General features: G+C 43.7%; 1 protein-coding gene and 1 long non-coding RNA gene across 2 annotated transcripts in view; one reads left to right on the forward strand and one right to left on the reverse strand.

Annotated features, from left to right (window-relative positions):
- The window catches only part of LOC134659623 (uncharacterized), a 33447-nt gene that overhangs the window by 9552 nt on the left and 4377 nt on the right, over nt 1-19518 (reverse strand). The window contains exons 2-8 of the mRNA XM_063515305.1: nt 16754-16768; nt 12173-12326; nt 11025-11218; nt 9402-9596; nt 7134-7286; nt 5878-6097; nt 4113-4282 (exon numbers count right to left, since the gene is read on the reverse strand). Of these exons, the coding sequence (XP_063371375.1) occupies nt 4113-4282; nt 5878-6097; nt 7134-7286; nt 9402-9596; nt 11025-11218; nt 12173-12326; nt 16754-16768 (1101 nt within the window). The remainder of the gene's footprint in view (nt 1-4112; nt 4283-5877; nt 6098-7133; nt 7287-9401; nt 9597-11024; nt 11219-12172; nt 12327-16753; nt 16769-19518) is intronic.
- LOC134659633 (uncharacterized) overlaps nt 5122-19518 on the forward strand; it is a 198029-nt gene continuing 183632 nt past the window's right edge. Inside the window, exon 1 of the long non-coding RNA XR_010097822.1 lies at nt 5122-5348. This is a non-coding gene — a long non-coding RNA (uncharacterized LOC134659633). The remainder of the gene's footprint in view (nt 5349-19518) is intronic.

Consider the following 19518-nt stretch of genomic DNA (forward strand, 5'->3'; position numbering starts at 1 on the left):
GCCCGTGGTCTCCCATGACGACTGTGAGCGTATCTTCGGCCCTGGACACGAGGCTGCGCAACAACGCAGCGGTGTCGTCGTCGGCAGTACCCACCTAGGCCCGTGGTCTCCCATGACGACTGTGAGCGTATCTTCGGCCCTGGACACGAGGCTGCGCAACAACGCAGCGGTGTCGTCGTCGGCAGTACCCACCTAGGCCCGTGGTCTCCCATGACGACTGTGAGCGTATCTTCGGCCCTGGACACGAGGCTGCGCAACAACGCAGCGGTGTCGTCGTCGGCAGTACCCACCTAGGCCCGTGGTCTCCCATGACGACTGTGAGCGTATCTTCGGCCCTGGACACGAGGCTGCGCAACAACGCAGCGGTGTCGTCGTCGGCAGTACCCACCTAGGCCCGTGGTCTCCCATGACGACTGTGAGCGTATCTTCGGCCCTGGACACGAGGCTGCGCAACAACGCAGCGGTGTCGTCGTCGGCAGTACCCACCTAGGCCCGTGGTCTCCCATGACGACTGTGAGCGTATCTTCGGCCCTGGACACGAGGCTGCGCAACAACGCAGCGGTGTCGTCGTCGGCAGTACCCACCTAGGCCCGTGGTCTCCCATGACGACTGTGAGCGTATCTTCGGCCCTGGACACGAGGCTGCGCAACAACGCAGCGGTGTCGTCGTCGGCAGTACCCACCTAGGCCCGTGGTCTCCCATGACGACTGTGAGCGTATCTTCGGCCCTGGACACGAGGCTGCGCAACAACGCAGCGGTGTCGTCGTCGGCAGTACCCACCTAGGCCCGTGGTCTCCCATGACGACTGTGAGCGTATCTTCGGCCCTGGACACGAGGCTGCGCAACAACGCAGCGGTGTCGTCGTCGGCAGTACCCACCTAGGCCCGTGGTCTCCCATGACGACTGTGAGCGTATCTTCGGCCCTGGACACGAGGCTGCGCAACAACGCAGCGGTGTCGTCGTCGGCAGTACCCACCTAGGCCCGTGGTCTCCCATGACGACTGTGAGCGTATCTTCGGCCCTGGACACGAGGCTGCGCAACAACGCAGCGGTGTCGTCGTCGGCAGTACCCACCTAGGCCCGTGGTCTCCCATGACGACTGTGAGCGTATCTTCGGCCCTGGACACGAGGCTGCGCAACAACGCAGCGGTGTCGTCGTCGGCAGTACCCACCTAGGCCCGTGGTCTCCCATGACGACTGTGAGCGTATCTTCGGCCCTGGACACGAGGCTGCGCAACAACGCAGCGGTGTCGTCGTCGGCAGTACCCACCTAGGCCCGTGGTCTCCCATGACGACTGTGAGCGTATCTTCGGCCCTGGACACGAGGCTGCGCAACAACGCAGCGGTGTCGTCGTCGGCAGTACCCACCTAGGCCCGTGGTCTCCCATGACGACTGTGAGCGTATCTTCGGCCCTGGACACGAGGCTGCGCAACAACGCAGCGGTGTCGTCGTCGGCAGTACCCACCTAGGCCCGTGGTCTCCCATGACGACTGTGAGCGTATCTTCGGCCCTGGACACGAGGCTGCGCAACAACGCAGCGGTGTCGTCGTCGGCAGTACCCACCTAGGCCCGTGGTCTCCCATGACGACTGTGAGCGTATCTTCGGCCCTGGACACGAGGCTGCGCAACAACGCAGCGGTGTCGTCGTCGGCAGTACCCACCTAGGCCCGTGGTCTCCCATGACGACTGTGAGCGTATCTTCGGCCCTGGACACGAGGCTGCGCAACAACGCAGCGGTGTCGTCGTCGGCAGTACCCACCTAGGCCCGTGGTCTCCCATGACGACTGTGAGCGTATCTTCGGCCCTGGACACGAGGCTGCGCAACAACGCAGCGGTGTCGTCGTCGGCAGTACCCACCTAGGCCCGTGGTCTCCCATGACGACTGTGAGCGTATCTTCGGCCCTGGACACGAGGCTGCGCAACAACGCAGCGGTGTCGTCGTCGGCAGTACCCACCTAGGCCCGTGGTCTCCCATGACGACTGTGAGCGTATCTTCGGCCCTGGACACGAGGCTGCGCAACAACGCAGCGGTGTCGTCGTCGGCAGTACCCACCTAGGCCCGTGGTCTCCCATGACGACTGTGAGCGTATCTTCGGCCCTGGACACGAGGCTGCGCAACAACGCAGCGGTGTCGTCGTCGGCAGTACCCACCTAGGCCCGTGGTCTCCCATGACGACTGTGAGCGTATCTTCGGCCCTGGACACGAGGCTGCGCAACAACGCAGCGGTGTCGTCGTCGGCAGTACCCACCTAGGCCCGTGGTCTCCCATGACGACTGTGAGCGTATCTTCGGCCCTGGACACGAGGCTGCGCAACAACGCAGCGGTGTCGTCGTCGGCAGTACCCACCTAGGCCCGTGGTCTCCCATGACGACTGTGAGCGTATCTTCGGCCCTGGACACGAGGCTGCGCAACAACGCAGCGGTGTCGTCGTCGGCAGTACCCACCTAGGCCCGTGGTCTCCCATGACGACTGTGAGCGTATCTTCGGCCCTGGACACGAGGCTGCGCAACAACGCAGCGGTGTCGTCGTCGGCAGTACCCACCTAGGCCCGTGGTCTCCCATGACGACTGTGAGCGTATCTTCGGCCCTGGACACGAGGCTGCGCAACAACGCAGCGGTGTCGTCGTCGGCAGTACCCACCTAGGCCCGTGGTCTCCCATGACGACTGTGAGCGTATCTTCGGCCCTGGACACGAGGCTGCGCAACAACGCAGCGGTGTCGTCGTCGGCAGTACCCACCTAGGCCCGTGGTCTCCCATGACGACTGTGAGCGTATCTTCGGCCCTGGACACGAGGCTGCGCAACAACGCAGCGGTGTCGTCGTCGGCAGTACCCACCTAGGCCCGTGGTCTCCCATGACGACTGTGAGCGTATCTTCGGCCCTGGACACGAGGCTGCGCAACAACGCAGCGGTGTCGTCGTCGGCAGTACCCACCTAGGCCCGTGGTCTCCCATGACGACTGTGAGCGTATCTTCGGCCCTGGACACGAGGCTGCGCAACAACGCAGCGGTGTCGTCGTCGGCAGTACCCACCTAGGCCCGTGGTCTCCCATGACGACTGTGAGCGTATCTTCGGCCCTGGACACGAGGCTGCGCAACAACGCAGCGGTGTCGTCGTCGGCAGTACCCACCTAGGCCCGTGGTCTCCCATGACGACTGTGAGCGTATCTTCGGCCCTGGACACGAGGCTGCGCAACAACGCAGCGGTGTCGTCGTCGGCAGTACCCACCTAGGCCCGTGGTCTCCCATGACGACTGTGAGCGTATCTTCGGCCCTGGACACGAGGCTGCGCAACAACGCAGCGGTGTCGTCGTCGGCAGTACCCACCTAGGCCCGTGGTCTCCCATGACGACTGTGAGCGTATCTTCGGCCCTGGACACGAGGCTGCGCAACAACGCAGCGGTGTCGTCGTCGGCAGTACCCACCTAGGCCCGTGGTCTCCCATGACGACTGTGAGCGTATCTTCGGCCCTGGACACGAGGCTGCGCAACAACGCAGCGGTGTCGTCGTCGGCAGTACCCACCTAGGCCCGTGGTCTCCCATGACGACTGTGAGCGTATCTTCGGCCCTGGACACGAGGCTGCGCAACAACGCAGCGGTGTCGTCGTCGGCAGTACCCACCTAGGCCCGTGGTCTCCCATGACGACTGTGAGCGTATCTTCGGCCCTGGACACGAGGCTGCGCAACAACGCAGCGGTGTCGTCGTCGGCAGTACCCACCTAGGCCCGTGGTCTCCCATGACGACTGTGAGCGTATCTTCGGCCCTGGACACGAGGCTGCGCAACAACGCAGCGGTGTCGTCGTCGGCAGTACCCACCTAGGCCCGTGGTCTCCCATGACGACTGTGAGCGTATCTTCGGCCCTGGACACGAGGCTGCGCAACAACGCAGCGGTGTCGTCGTCGGCAGTACCCACCTAGGCCCGTGGTCTCCCATGACGACTGTGAGCGTATCTTCGGCCCTGGACACGAGGCTGCGCAACAACGCAGCGGTGTCGTCGTCGGCAGTACCCACCTAGGCCCGTGGTCTCCCATGACGACTGTGAGCGTATCTTCGGCCCTGGACACGAGGCTGCGCAACAACGCAGCGGTGTCGCCGTCGGCAGTACCCACCTAGGCCCGTGGTCTCCCATGACGACTGTGAGCGTATCTTCGGCCCTGGACACGAGGCTGCGCAACAACGCAGCGGTGTCGTCGTCGGCGTTCTCGATCAGGTTGAAGTCGTCGTGCGTGATGTCCGCGATGAACGTGAAGATGAAACGCTTGCCGCCCAACTCCAGGAACTAGAAGCACAGAATAAATAATAGTACTAAGTACAGAAGACTCACTCTCTAACAAAACGCGTCTGTTATGATCAACACAGATATGGCCGCTAGGTGGCGACAGCGCCACGCGCGGCTTATGGCTTTCCCCAAAATTGGGGCCGGACGGATGTACTTTTAGCTACCTGTGGCAAAGCGACGAAATCGCGGAGTGAGACACGCCTGCTAGAAGGGAAGTTTGTATTCAGTGTTGGCTGTTCCGGATGAAACTCATCATCTTCCTCGCGTTGTCCCGGCATTTTGCCACGGCTCATGGGAGCCTGGGGTCCGCTTGGCAACTCATCCCAGTAATTGACGTGGGCACTAGTTTTTACGAAAGCGACGCCATCTGACCCTCCAACCCTGAGGGTAAACTGTAGGCCTTATTGGGATTAGTCCGGTTTCCTCACGATGTTTTCCTTCACCGAAAAGCGACTGGTAAATATCAAATGATATTTCGTACATAAGTTCCGAAAAACTCATTGGTACGAGCCGGGGTTCGAACCCGCGACCTCCGGATTAAACTATAAAATTTAAAAGTGGAAATATTACCGTCTTGGGTGAGACTTGAACTCACGGCCTCTGGATCGATACTCCAGCGCTCTGCCATCTGAGCCACCAAGACCTCATCCATAGCCAGCAAATCTTCCCACCATATGGGTCAAGGGGAGCCATACATCTACCGTAAGAGCGTTACACTTCTTAAACGGTAGATGTCGCTAGAGTTCAGCGGTTTAAGCGTGACGAGGTAACAGACGGACAGACAAATAGACAGGCACACTTTCGCATTTATAATATTAAAAAAAAAATATATAGGCAGGAACTATAGGGGGCAGCATAGGAGCTGTCAGATTTTTGGCGCGAGGCGTAAATGTGTCGTTTATGCTTCCGATGTAGCCCACAAGATGGCAGAACCTACTATGCACAAGGAAACATACCGACGAGAACGGTAGATGGTAGCACTGGCTTTGGCAATGTACATGTGCACATGTGTTTCCGATTCAGGCCACAAGATGGCAGACCCTCCAACGCGCACGGTCCCTATATGGTATGGATTTGTGGTGTGTTACCTGGGTTAATCAACTTTTTCTTGTCACACGTCGCTATGGTTACGGTCTCCTGAGTCACTCTTAAAATTCTAGGTTTTTCGTATTTAAATGAACCAAACTTGCATTTTATGGTAGTTATAAGAGCTTTCCATAATGGGACATCTACTGAGCATGTTAGTAGAACATGGTACAGCAGTTCTTCTAACAATCTATGCTACTATTGTCTCCTCGCTGATGGGACAGAATAACAACAAGAAATAGTTGATTGAAGTCTGTCGAAGGTAACCAATTTAAAACCATTTAAAAAAAATGGCTTATTAGTAGAGTCTTCTACAGCATGAAAGAATTTGACGATTATGATAATAGTGTATGCATGTATTAGTTTTGTTATTTAGTTATAGGTTAGTCATTAATATATTGTACGTCCGTGATGGATAGACTGTTGGTTCCTAATTGTATTATGTCAACATCTTTGTACACATTTATACAATAAATAATATCTTATCTTATCTTATCTTATTGACCCACCTGCTCAGTGATATTCATCATAACTTTAAACTGCGGCGTGTCGCCGAGACAGTAGTATGATTTCTGCGCCTTCCACCACCTCGAGGTCGAGGGTCTGGTCTTCAGGTCCTCGAGGTAGAAGGGGCGCAGGTAGTGGTCGGCCGGCTGGCGGCGGAACCCGTTGAACCGGTACTGGAAGGTGCCGATGTTTGGCATGTCCTCGAAGTATGCTGTGCGGTACCTGGGAAAATAGTAGATTGTTAAACAAGGGTTGAAAGGCACTCTACCCTGCCGAGGTAGTTGGCGCTCGAACGCAGTGAGAGCGCCAATAGTTCGAGGCTGAAATGTTGCCTTTCACCCGATTTAAACACTCTATTTTTCATTTCGAATACGAGGAAAGTAAAATGTGTTTCTTTAAAACTAAGACTAAGTATATTTTTTATACCTAGTATTTCTTGAGGGTACTTTGAATTAACAATTTAGGCAAAAGTATCGCTATTTATGGAATTGAGAGTTAAATATCACAATGAAAAATGTAAAACAAATCCATTTAAACCCAAATTTCAAATGCTTATCTTAAAAAAGTGCTTGGAACGTAAAATATTCTAGTGCATAAACGTATCATTTTCTGCACACCTTTTAGAACAACAATGACCCTCTTTCAGAGCATAAGAAATGAAAATACATTTTACTTTGTTGAAAGTTGGTGTTAAAGTCGCGTGTAAGCTGCATAAAGTTGCTTTTTATGCTCTAGTGCATAAATAATCTATTACGACCCTTATTGACTTAGCAATAAAGTCTTGCACCTGCCTTATAAACTGCCATTGCTGCAGCTGGCGACCGAAGCGCCGGCGAGTACAAACAACAACACTTTAACTGTCCATCGGTGAACCTTATGCCTTTTGTAATAAGGTTTAGGAATATGAACTGTCAGTTAACAGCAGTGTAGGCGACGGTATTAATATTTCTTCACCACACCTACTGGTAAAGGCTCTCGATTGTTAAAAACGGATAGCAAAGTTGCATTTTGTTCACATGTGAGGCAAAGAAATCAAATACAAATTTTGAGTTGTTTTCTTATGTTTGCTGGTAGAATTGACTTTTAAATATTGATTTTGAATGATAAATATTTAATAACATTCATTTGGTTTTGATTTCGTTTGATATCTTACAGTTAATATTTTCTTCGGGTTAGTGTAGCTGTGGTGAAAATATTTTTTTCCCTTTTCGAAGCTGGTTACCAATTTTTAGTTACCAAAATGTGTCCATGCACTCACCCGTCCTGCTTCAACTTGTAGAATATGAAAGGGAAGGAGTCGAGGCTGCCGTTGTTGTGCTTGCTCTTTCTAACATCGGGTAGTTCTAGCTCGTTCTTTCCCGTGAGGATCGGGAACAGGGCCGCCGGGGTCCCGTCTCCCAAGATGTTGTATCTATAGTTGGTCAAACCAAATTTGTCAGTAAATAAAAACAAAAAAAACCGTTTCAAGAGTTCCGTGAAATGTTCGTGAATGAAATGTCTTTAAAAAGCCCGTAGGGGTCGGATCAAAAACTACGTAATTAAGTCCGACTCACGCTTGACTACACGTTTCTAATAGGTTTTCCTGTCATCTATAGGTAAATAACTATTTTGTGTGATTTTTTCAAATTTTTAGACTCAGTAGTTTCGGAGATAAAGGGGGGGGGGGGGGGGGGAATGGTCGGGCAGACAGACAGACAGACGCACGAGTCATCCTATAAGGGTTCTGTTTTTTTCCTATTGAGGTACGGAACCCTAAAAACCCCTCCAGTACCATCGGTCCACTTTCCCAATCTGTCTACTTTACCAAAGCGTAAATTTTCGCGATCTGTGTACTTTACCAAACGGTCCACTTTCGCGATGTGTCCACTTTACCATCGGTCCACTTTCCCGGTCTGTCTACTTTGCCAAACGGTCCACTTTCCCGATCTGTCTACTTGAGCACGTTGTCTACTTTAGCCATTGGTTCACTCGTTTCGTAGCATAGTACCAACTTCGCGAACTTTCATTTGGCGATTCGCGAAATGTATTTTTTTTACACACAAGCCACCAGTTTCACAGAATACCAAAAACGCTTAGTGCCAGCACAATGCCAAGTCAATATGTGTCAACCACAGAGGACCGATCAGTATTGTAACAGGTGCGAGTGAGAAACCGTCATTGTTCTGACAGTATTTAATCAAATATAACTGATTGCGTTGCAGCAAAATACCGTTTTGTGACTACAACGAACAAAATGTCTGGGATCATTCCAGTAAACAATATCCCATGAAAAACATTTCATGTAAAATGTTGCCAAGACGAAACCACAAGGCTCGCACTGACAAAAAGTTATCAGATATCTTGTAGAGCCAAGCTTAACTCTGCAAGCCCTAACATGACAAACTCTACACCTTAGTCAACATATGTGGCTTGGCCGTTTCGCTACCGTCACATGGGCGGAAGGTGATATCTATTCATTATTTTTTATTATACAATAGTTTTTGTAGTAAAAAAAACGGCCAAGCCACGTATTTTGACTAAGGTGTAGAGTTTGTGATGTTAGAGCTTATAGAGTTAGAAGCTTGGCTCTACAAGATATCTGATAACTTTTTGACAGTCCGAGCCTTGTGGTTTCGTCTTGGCAACATTTTACATGGGATCGGAAAAGCGGACCATTTGGTCAAGTAGACCAATGAAGAAAGTGGACCGATCGGTAATTAGACGGATCGGGACAGTGGACCGATAGGTAATTAGACGGATTGAGAAAAGCAATTAGGCAGATCGAGAAAGTAGACCGTTTGGTAAAGTAGACAGATTGGGAAAATGGACCGATGGTACTGGAGGGCTAAAAACTATACTCATCCTTTTCTATTGGGTGCTAGTACTAGTGTAAGACAAAGATAGTATGATTCTCTCTGTCTATATTTGAAATGAGACAGTCCTTTGACAAAATATATAATGTAACGCGTAGAGATAAATTAATAGGGGGTATTACTGCAATTTTCATGTTAAATTTTACCATGACATGTAAATTGGCTTTTTGAATAAATGAGTACAGTCAGCAGCAGAAGTTGCTAAGCGGGCGAGGTGTTCAAAATGATTTTGACGCGACTTCATTATTAAGGGTATAAGAGCGTGTCAAGGTAATTTTGAACACCTCGCCCGCTTAGCAGCTTCTGCTGCTGATTGTATGAGTATCCGGAAAAAACCGCGAAATATTTAATTCAATTTAATTTTTATTTTTAAGGAATACCAACAGCTACAAAAACATTATACAGATTTAGGTAACAAAACAAAGCCAATTACAGGTACTCACAGATAGAAATAGAATAAACAATATATCAAACTTTGCGCGCAATTTCACACAATGCTATCACGTTTTATACATAAAAAAAAAACCCAAAAGAACAATAATAATTGTATACAACTCAAAACTTATCAAATCTTATCATTATCAAAGATACAGAACTGTTATCAATACTGACAGTAAAAATAAAGGGTACGTAAATACTTAAGCACTCGGACAAATCGCAATTGAAGTACTCACCCCTCCATAACAGTATATCCTAGATCCTTCAACAGTTGCCAGCTCTTCGGCATTCTTCTGATGAAGCCATTCTTGGCGGTCGTGTCGAAGCCAAATATGACCACATTGAAGGAGTCTTCCCGGCCCGGGGGGGAGGGGAGCGGCGGGGCGGGGCGGAACCCTAACGTGTTCCCGGACCAATCAGCTTTCTGGTCACTGAATTTTTTTGCAAAAATTACATTTCTGGTTTAAGCTTTTATCGCTGACTGTACTTTTCTTTCCACACAACTAATTATAGACTAGGGATCCTCTAGACAGAGTTCAGAGCAATTATTTCATGAAACCGACGCTGCCAAAAATACTGGGGTGCGGGGGACGAGGTGAGGGAATCCCGTGCCGTGATTGGTCCGTTCAAAGACACGGACCAATCACGGCACGGGATTGACACGAAGATGGAGTAAAACTACCGTATAAGTGGCAGAGGGGGTAGCGTTACTATGCTCAGTCTAGAGGATTCCTAGTCTATGCTACTAATACTCGTCGAGGCATTTCTAAAAACCCCAAATACAACTACAAACTCAAACTCATCTACTCAAAAGTTTACTGGAAGAGATCCCTCAAAGGGATAGGTTCGCCTTTGTTCATTTTTTTGTTATTTTTAATATGTCTTTTTGTACAATAAAGAGTTTAGTACTACTACTACTACTACACAATTAGGTTGCGTTATTTTATTGCAGAGTTCCTATGGCCACCTCCTGTCTCCATCATCATCATATCTTAATAAGTAGACCATTCTATAACTTGGACGAATACTTTGGTAAGATATTTGATGATTAACATAGACCTTGAACACACTCCTTTACTTTAAATTTTAATTGTTTTAGACTGTTATTATTATTATTTGTAGAATTTTCTGATGTCTTGTATTAATCTGTATAACGTCATCAATTTTAATTTTAATTATGTGTTATTTATTATCCATATTTTTGACATGTTCTGTTTAAATTGGTCTGATACTGTGTATCCACTACTGCATGGACTCTTCCTTATTTGCAATAAAGATATTGAGTATTGAGTATCAGATTAGGTCCATGTTACCATAATATTGCATTGTCACCCGACTTACACACGTATGCAAATTTTCAGCTCCATCGGAAACCGGGAAGCGGGTGGGAAGTGATCAAACTATACTCATCCTTTTCTTTTGGGTGCTAGTACTAGTGTAAGACAAAGATAGTATGATTCTTTCTGTCTATGTTTGAAATGAGACAGTCCTTTGACTAATTATAGTTACATATTACCAAAGAGAATTAAGTACATAGATACAGAGTGTTCTCTTTCAGTCAGTAAAAACTATTATCGTCGCCGGTACCTTTAGTTCCTTACTAATATACTAGATGGCGTTACTGAGCAGGATGAAGTTACATACATAGGTACATTGCAAGTTAAGTAAATGCTCAATTGCAAGCGTCGGGTAGTCGCACAAATCTCTGTTTTGACATTTTGCTGGGACATCAGTTAGCCGCGATCACGACCAGTGAAACCTGTGTCGAAACGTCGGTAAATAAAGGTAATTAAATAAGTTTCGCGTTAGACCCGTCTATAATGTAAGTTAATATGTAAAAGCTTTTAAAATATACTCACTTGTCTTTCCTCCTTCCAACACACGAGACTTTAACGTGGTCGCTCTCCTTCAACTCATACACCCCGTCCCCCCCCACTAGAGTAGGGGGGCCGATGGTATATTTGACATCGGAATGGTACAAGATGTCCTTGTATGTACACGTTATGTCTGTATGTTGATCTTTTACAGCGTCTATCACTCGGCATTTCGAGTGCTGAAACAAAAAAACGGGTCTCTATTGTTTGTTTGGTAACTGTGCACCACAGCATGTATATAGTCACAGTCCATTAATGACAAAAAATTGTACGCCTCACGGCACAACACAGTGATACAACAGTAATATTATAAGATTTGTACTTATGTACTATTAATACCTGTGTTGGATAAATAAACGATTTTGTATTTGTATTTGTTTCCCATAAAGTTTTAAGTTATCATGTATTGGTTGTCCACATTTTCGTTAGTCATAATTTGGTTTTTCTCAGAAACGCGTAACTTTTCAGGATTGCCAAAACCTAGTTAACGTTAGGTTTTGGCAATCCTGAAAAGTTACGCGTTTCTGAGAAAAACCAAATTAGGATAACATTAGGATAAACTAGGATAACTTTAGGGAATTCCTGAAAAGTTAACGGTTTCAGAATTATAACTAATGATAATCTGACAATCATTACATTATGTCAAAGTTGTCAAACAAAGGGATCCGAAAAAAATACATTAATTTTGTAACAAGCAGAAACGTCTGCGAATGATGCTATTAATTCACTGTCTTGGGTGAGACTTGAACCCACGACCACTGAACCACTAGTACAGTGCTCTGCCATCTGAGATACCAAGACCGTACCCAATTCAGCGAATATTTTCACCATATATGAGCCAGGGAGGCTCTAGCGACATCTAGCGTAAGAGTCTTGCACTTAAAAAATTAAAATGTAACTTTATTTTCAGGCAACTATACAGAAGATTCACTCTCTAGCCAAACGCGTCTATTACGATACACACGACCTCGAGGTGGCGCAAGCAGGCGTCCGTTCCGTAGCGGTGCACGGCAACTACTATCGCTAGACATCAAAATTGGTGTGGGCCGCATGTACTTGTAGCGAAGCGACGAAATCGCGGAGTGAGCCACGCCAGCCTTTGTGTACGGAACCCTAAAAACAAATAAACTTACATAGCATTTGACCCAGTCCTGCCCTCTGCACTTGATCTTTGGTAACTCTTTGTCGAACTGTGTGACCTCCTTAGAAAACGGGTCCAGCTTCGGTATCTCGCAGCCTGCGCCCTTGTCCAGTTTCAAAGCCTCCTGCAACTTGTTTTCTATGTACCTAAAAAAACATAAGTACATTGCACTCCGTACCTCAAGCATAGAGTAATATATTCGTAAGTAAAGAAAGAATGGTACTTGACGCTAGATGTCGACTACGAAATAACTCGCGTTTTGGAAAGAAAACTGATGTATGGAGTTACCACTCTTTCTTTACTTATGTATGTATGTATGTATGTTCTTTATTTGCTTACTAAATACTTTTAAGTCCTTCAATTTAGTCAATTTATTTTGTGAACCTACTAGAATCACGGCAACCAGTGCTACATGTATAGATAACATCTTCAGTAACCAGGATGCGATTTGTAAATCTGTTATAAATACCCTAAGTTCTGACCACTGTGGAGTAAAAGCCTCGTTCAGCGGGAAAATTGAGGAAATTCCACAAGACACTATGTGCAGACCGATTTCCGAAAGGCGTTTGGAGTTATTCAATCGAAATATCAAGAGAAGATTATGTTATCTTTCATGTACCCAGGATAACCCTGACTGTTTGAGCTCAGAGTTGTTTAACTGTATTAAAAAGGAATTTGATGCCTGTTTCATTCCAAAGAAGTTGCAGGGCAAGATCAAGACTAAATTTAGCGACTGGGCTACGCCGGATATTCACGAGAAGAGACGCCAACTCTATGATTTATATGATTTGAGAACAACAGATAAAAGGCCGGAATTTCTAGAGTACGTAAAGAATTTTTCAAAATCTTTTAAGATGATGTGTGTCGCCGCTAAAGCTGATTATTTGTCCAAAAAGATTCTAAATTCCAGCGATAAAGTTAAAACTGTATGGCAAGTAATCAACAACGAAACTGGAAAACGTAAAATGAAGGATCCGCATTACAACCTACGAATCGCTGACACTTTAGTAAGTTCCGACCGTGAAGTGGCAGATCATTTCGAGCAGTTTTTCTCGAATATACCGGTAGAAACAACAAAGTCACTTAATTCATCGCCAGAGGTCGCTGAAGAAATTCTGAAGACAACCGTAGCGGAATGTACAGAAATGTTCACATTTTCTTATGTCACTCCGAATATAGTTCTTAAAACTTTCAGATCATTAAACTTAAAGAAAACGGAAGATCTCTGGGGATTATCAGTAAAAGTATTACATTCTATTGTAGAATCGATCGCACCATATTTAGCCGGGATTTTCAACAGATGCATTGATACTGGAATTTTTCCAGATATTATGAAACACAGCAAAATTATCCCACTGTTTAAATCTGGAACGAGAACAGACCCCACCAACTTTAGACCAATTTCTATACTACCGGCGTTAAGCAAAGTTTTCGAGAAACTTATTCTTAATCAACTTTTGTCTCATTTTAACAGAAATAAATTGCTTGACAATAATCAATTTGGTTTTACCCGAGGTCGGTCAACTACTGACGCCGGTGCGGTACTTCTAAAACACATCTTTGACGCTTGGGAAAAAGCTCAAGATGCTGTTGGAATTTTCTGTGATCTATCAAAGGCATTTGATTGCGTTGATCACGAGAATTTAAGAAGAAAATTATGCCGCTATGGGATAAAAGCTACTGCCCTTGATCTTGTTTCTTCGTACCTTTCGGATAGAACTCAGCGAGTAGTTATCAATGGAGCTCAATCGGCGGGGTCTCCAGTAGCTCTTGGAGTGCCTCAAGGTTCCATTCTTGGTCCCTTTCTGTTTTTGGTATACATTAATGATCTACCAAAACTAGTGCAAGATAGACATGATATAGTGTTATTTGCAGATGACACGTCTCTTATATTTAAAGTAGACAGGAAGGAAAACAGCTTCGATAACATTAACGATGCACTTTCCACCATAGTAGACTGGTTTACGGCAAATAACTTACTTTTGAATGCCAAGAAAACCAAGTGCATCAAATTTACGCTGCCGAACGTCAAGCAGGTAAACAACAGCAATATTAAAATAAAAGGTAATACGCTGGAATTCGAAGATCGAACGGTTTTCCTTGGAGTCACTTTAGACGCAAAACTGCAGTGGCATGCACATATAGCCACTCTAGCCGGCAAACTTAGTTCTGCTGCCTATGCAGTGAGGCGAATCAGACAGCTGACAAACGTAGAGACGGCCAGGCTGGTATACTTTAGCTACTTCCACAGTGTTATGTCGTATGGAATCCTGTTGTGGGGAAAAGCGGCAGACATTCAGACAATATTTGTGCTGCAAAAACGAGCTGTACGTTCTATCTATGGACTGGGCGCTCGAGCATCCCTGAGAGAGAAATTCAAAGAAGTGAACATTCTTACCCTTGCATCTCAATACATACTTGAGAATATTATGTATGTTCGGAAAAACGTCCACGAATTTAAGCTTAACAGTGATATCCATAACTATAACACTAGAAACAAACATAAACTTTTTGTGCCCGCCCACCGCCTCCGTAAGGTTAGTACGTCTTTCGTCGGGAACTGTACACGTTTTTATAACAAAGTTCCCACTGATATAGCGAATTTACCACTTAACAAATTTAAGTCACACATTAAGCGCTCCTTGTTGAGTAAGGCGTACTACACTGTAAATGATTTTATAGATGATAGAGATGCCTTTAAGCCGGCAGCTTGATTTCGATAGTATAATAAGAGTTAATATGTATTGTTTTTCTTTTCTTTTTTTTTCTTTTCATTGTGAATTAATCATGCTAGTCTCCAGTAGAATTGACACATGAGACCATCATGTTCTCGATTAATTAGGTATATTGTTTATATTGCTTAATTTAATTTTAGTTTTTGACACTTGGAGACCTTATACATCTCTAAGTTTTAATTTTATTTTTAATTTGTTTGTACATATTTATATTTTTAATGATTCTGACACTTGAGAGACCTATACATCTCTTAGTCAATATAGGGCATTTTGCTTAGTAATTATGTGAAGATATACCGTTTTTCATGTAACATACAAGAACAAAATGTTGTGTCTCACAGCTATACGTTATTACAATTTAAATATTAATATGGCCCGGCAGCTTGAATATGTCATGCTCGCTTAAAAGTCTTTGCTTACGGTGGCGTTGTTGATCGGGTCGCCACTTTCCCGAATGAAGGTTGAGAGAGGCGATGGCTGAGATACGCGTCATACTCGTGAACGGGTGCTGTTTGTGGAGACTGGTCTATTTAAGCTAACACGAGCTATTATATTTAGTAACTTTATTTTTGAGTATAATTACATGGACACACCTCATTCGGTTCTCGTATGCTATTTTATTTTTACTATCATTTTCTTTAATTTAATGAATGTTTTAATTAGGTATACAGGATTTTGACTCTTGGAGACCCTATACATCTCTAAGGATAATTTGATTAACTACTATATATTTTAATCTTTTAGTTATGATGACACTTAGAGACATTTACATCTCTAAATAATTTTAGATTATAGTTTTTGTATCTTTGTGTTTTTTTTTTTTTTCAATACTATTGTTATTGCGTTTTCTGTAATTCGACATTTAGAGGCTTTATACATCTCTATGTTAGTTTGATTTGATATTTACGGCTTAGTTGTATTTTATAATTATTGATGTGTTTTTTTTTTTGCTGTATGTAAATTCCATATTGACGTGTAAAAGTGCCCTTGTGGCCTATTTGCTGAATAAATGTTGATATTTGATATTTGATATTTGCTTTCATAAGATAAGATACAAGTATCATGCAAAATTGTATACAATAAAATAAACTTAGCCTAAATCATGCATAACATTCAAAATGAAATTCAGAATAACATAAATTGACAAAAGGCTGATGAAATTGAGAAAAGGGTATGCCTCAAGTGATATCGAAAAAATTTACTTGGTATCGGAACAATCTTCTGCCTGAGAAATATTATCTATTTGCGTATACAGGGTGACATGAGTTGGACGCACAAATAAATATTAATATCTGGGAGACCGAGCATTGCTCAAAGGCCTAGCTAGATCGATTTTTCGCCCCCGAAAGCCAAGTCATCGAAATCGTTAGAGCCGTTTCCGACATCCCCGAAATATATATATGTATATATATTTATGCTGTAATGTCGCCGCCCAAAACGAATGTTTAATTTGTCATTGGTTTTTATTTGTTTTCTTGTACTTTCGTTTTGTGCGTTCACAGTGCCTTGGTTTTTACTGTAATGCTGTGTCACTTACTTGAGTAATAAATAAATATACATATTCTCCCGAGCATCGGCGTCTAGTCAACTCAATGGCTGCTGCTCGACGCAACGATGGCGCAGCTGCGCAGCGACGCCATTTTCCATAGCGCTAGGTTTTAGTATAGCGTGATATAGCATTAAGGTGGAATACTAAACACCCAGTGAACGGAAGTACTGGTTTTTGCCTCTCAATCCTAACGAATTATAAAATACACACAAGATTTTTTGGAATTTGTTGGAAGTTATTAGCTCAAGAAAAGCGGTAAGCATCTAAAAAACAAAAAAAAAATACTTACTCTATTATAGCGGCTCTGTAAACGAAATAAAAACAAACTATTAATTACTTCAAATCACGAAACACAACAAATTGGTTATAACAAAAATACTGATAATCTATGTCGTATTCGTATACCAAATAGGAAAAAAGTTTTTTTTACCGGAAAAAATGAATACCTACAAATATTCGAAGGATGCATGCGAAAATGCATTTTTTTTTGAAATACGATGGCGGCAGACCAAGACAACTTTACAACGAATGCAACAATTTTGACAGCATAGACTGATGTGCAAGTGTTATATTAATTTCATAGAAGTTTGACATTTAAAATTAACACTTGCTCGGTCTGGGACTCTGGGCCATCAAAATCGCTGCAGACTTATCTTGGTCTCTACCGATTATGCCTTAAACGAGTCATCAGCATTTTTGTTACACCCTGTATAGCTTCTCGGCAACCGTCTGAGTTAAGCAGTAGACCTATATGTGACTTTCCATGGAAAAAGGTACCTTATGGCGGTTGCTGCTTAAGTCACGGTAGCACTGCATGTCACCGCCATAAGGTACCTTTACCCGTAGAACTAACATGAGGTACTAACAAAAATATTGAGTATGAATGCAATTTCCACTATTTAAACATGCAAAATATTTGCCATGCTAGCAAGCATGCTGTTATCAAAGGTTCAATTATCTAGGTATCATTATTGAACAAACTACGCTATATTACTATCTTGTTTGTGCAGTCACCTGCAATCTGCAATAATATGTTACACAACGAAGGCCGCAAAAATATCTGACACGATCTTATTTGTAGAGCCATAAGAGCGTGTCACATATTTTTGCGGCTTTCGAAGAGTAACATATTATTGCAGGTGACTGTACACTCCGTATACTTAATATAATAGATAAATTAAGTTCTTTAATATTTTACACAGGTCGCGAAATAGTTATTACGAAGATAAAGGAAAAAAACGACTAACTATCCTCTGTCAAACAACATCAGTAGAAAAAGGCGCGATATTAAAATTTTCCTAATATTCAGTGAATGAATTGTTGTATGTACCTACTTAATTCGACATGTAAAATACTATGATTTATGAATTAAAAAATAAATTGGTTGTACTTTTAAATTTTTCATAAAATTATATAATAATATTATGTCTACTTGAATAAACTATCTTTTATCTTTATCTTATCTTTATCATGTTATTAAACTTAGCAATGACGTAGTGAAGAATTTAATAACAAAAAAATAATGGTTACATCCAATCATAAACATTTGTTACCATTAGGTTTTTAAGATGCATTTACTAACATTTACTACAGATAAAGATAATTTATTCAAGTATTAGGCATATTACAATGCGCTTATGAACGTCAAATAAAACTACACCGGCCAACCCTACACCTCTGACCCGAGAAGATTTAAATCCCCCTTCAATTGGAGGAGGGTATCCCAATAAGGGACCGGCAACAAACTCGGCGGGACACATCTTTTCAAACACTACTAAGTAATTTACTAACACATCTATGGACTATTTTGGTCCGAAATAAACAATGTTTTTTCATTTATTTAGGTAGGTATTCGACGGGATCGAAGAAGCAAAATGTATTCCCTCTTCTTTGGGCCCCAAATCTTCTATTTGTTGTGTTTGAAATATAAGTAAATACATATTTACAAAACAGAAACTCTTTACAAAAACAAAAACAAAGTATTTACTATATTTAGCCGCAGATTACACATAGACATTATTGTTTTTTATTATATGTATTTGGGTTAATCAACTTTTTCTTGTCACACGTTGCTATGGTTACGGTCTCCTGAGTCACTCTTAAAATTTTAGGCTTTTCGTATTTAAATGAACCAAACTTTCATTTTATGGTGGTTGTAAGACCTTTCCATAATGGGCCGTCTACTGAGCATGATAGTAGAACATGGTACATCAGTTCTTCTAACAATCTATGCTACTATTGTCTCCTCGCTGATGGGACAGAATAACAACAAGAAATAGTTGATTGACCCATTTTATCTTAATTGCAGATATATTATCCTATAATAAAGGTCTAGTCAAATACTGTTATCATACACACACAATCTATTTAAATATCAAAATAAGGATTGTATTCAATTATTTTTACATGGACATGCGAGATGTTACATAAAATTATGTACGATCCGTTATCAGATATTATCAAAGTCAATATTGTATAGGTACCTTTCTTTAAAAAAAATCTATTTAAATAACATGTCTTAGTCGGGTAAATAAACACTATAAACAGTCAAAAGTCAACAGTTTAGAAAGTATACCGGCCTTGGAGTGATTCAGCCATCATCATCAAAGCAAAATTAACCTTATGTATTCGCAATATGGTAAACGAGTGGTCGGTGAAACAGCGTGGAAGATCGTATCATCCGTGAAACAAGATGACATGGTGATAAGGCCACGCCGTGTCGACAATGTTAACAATAATATCACATTTGTACGGTTGAACCTAACTTGAGTTACATTATGTGAGTATACAAAGTGGGTATATACGAGGGGAGGTTGAAATATTCGCGGCCTAAGCTAGAAAAAAAAAGAAAAAATAAAAAAAACCGTTACTTTTTTTTCCGCCTCTTTGCCAGTTTAAATATTGCCGCCAATACTAACGATTATTAATTAACATTTACTTGAATACTCTATTTAATTTTTTCTCTAAGGCCGCGAACTTTTCAACCGCCCCTCGTACCTTTGCCGCTCGCTGTACCCTCCATAGTGACGATTATTGCCGGCGTCTTATCTCATT

The sequence above is a fragment of the Cydia amplana genome, chromosome 25 (assembly GCF_948474715.1).
Source record: "Cydia amplana chromosome 25, ilCydAmpl1.1, whole genome shotgun sequence".
NCBI classification, from domain to species: Eukaryota; Metazoa; Arthropoda; class Insecta; order Lepidoptera; family Tortricidae; genus Cydia; species Cydia amplana.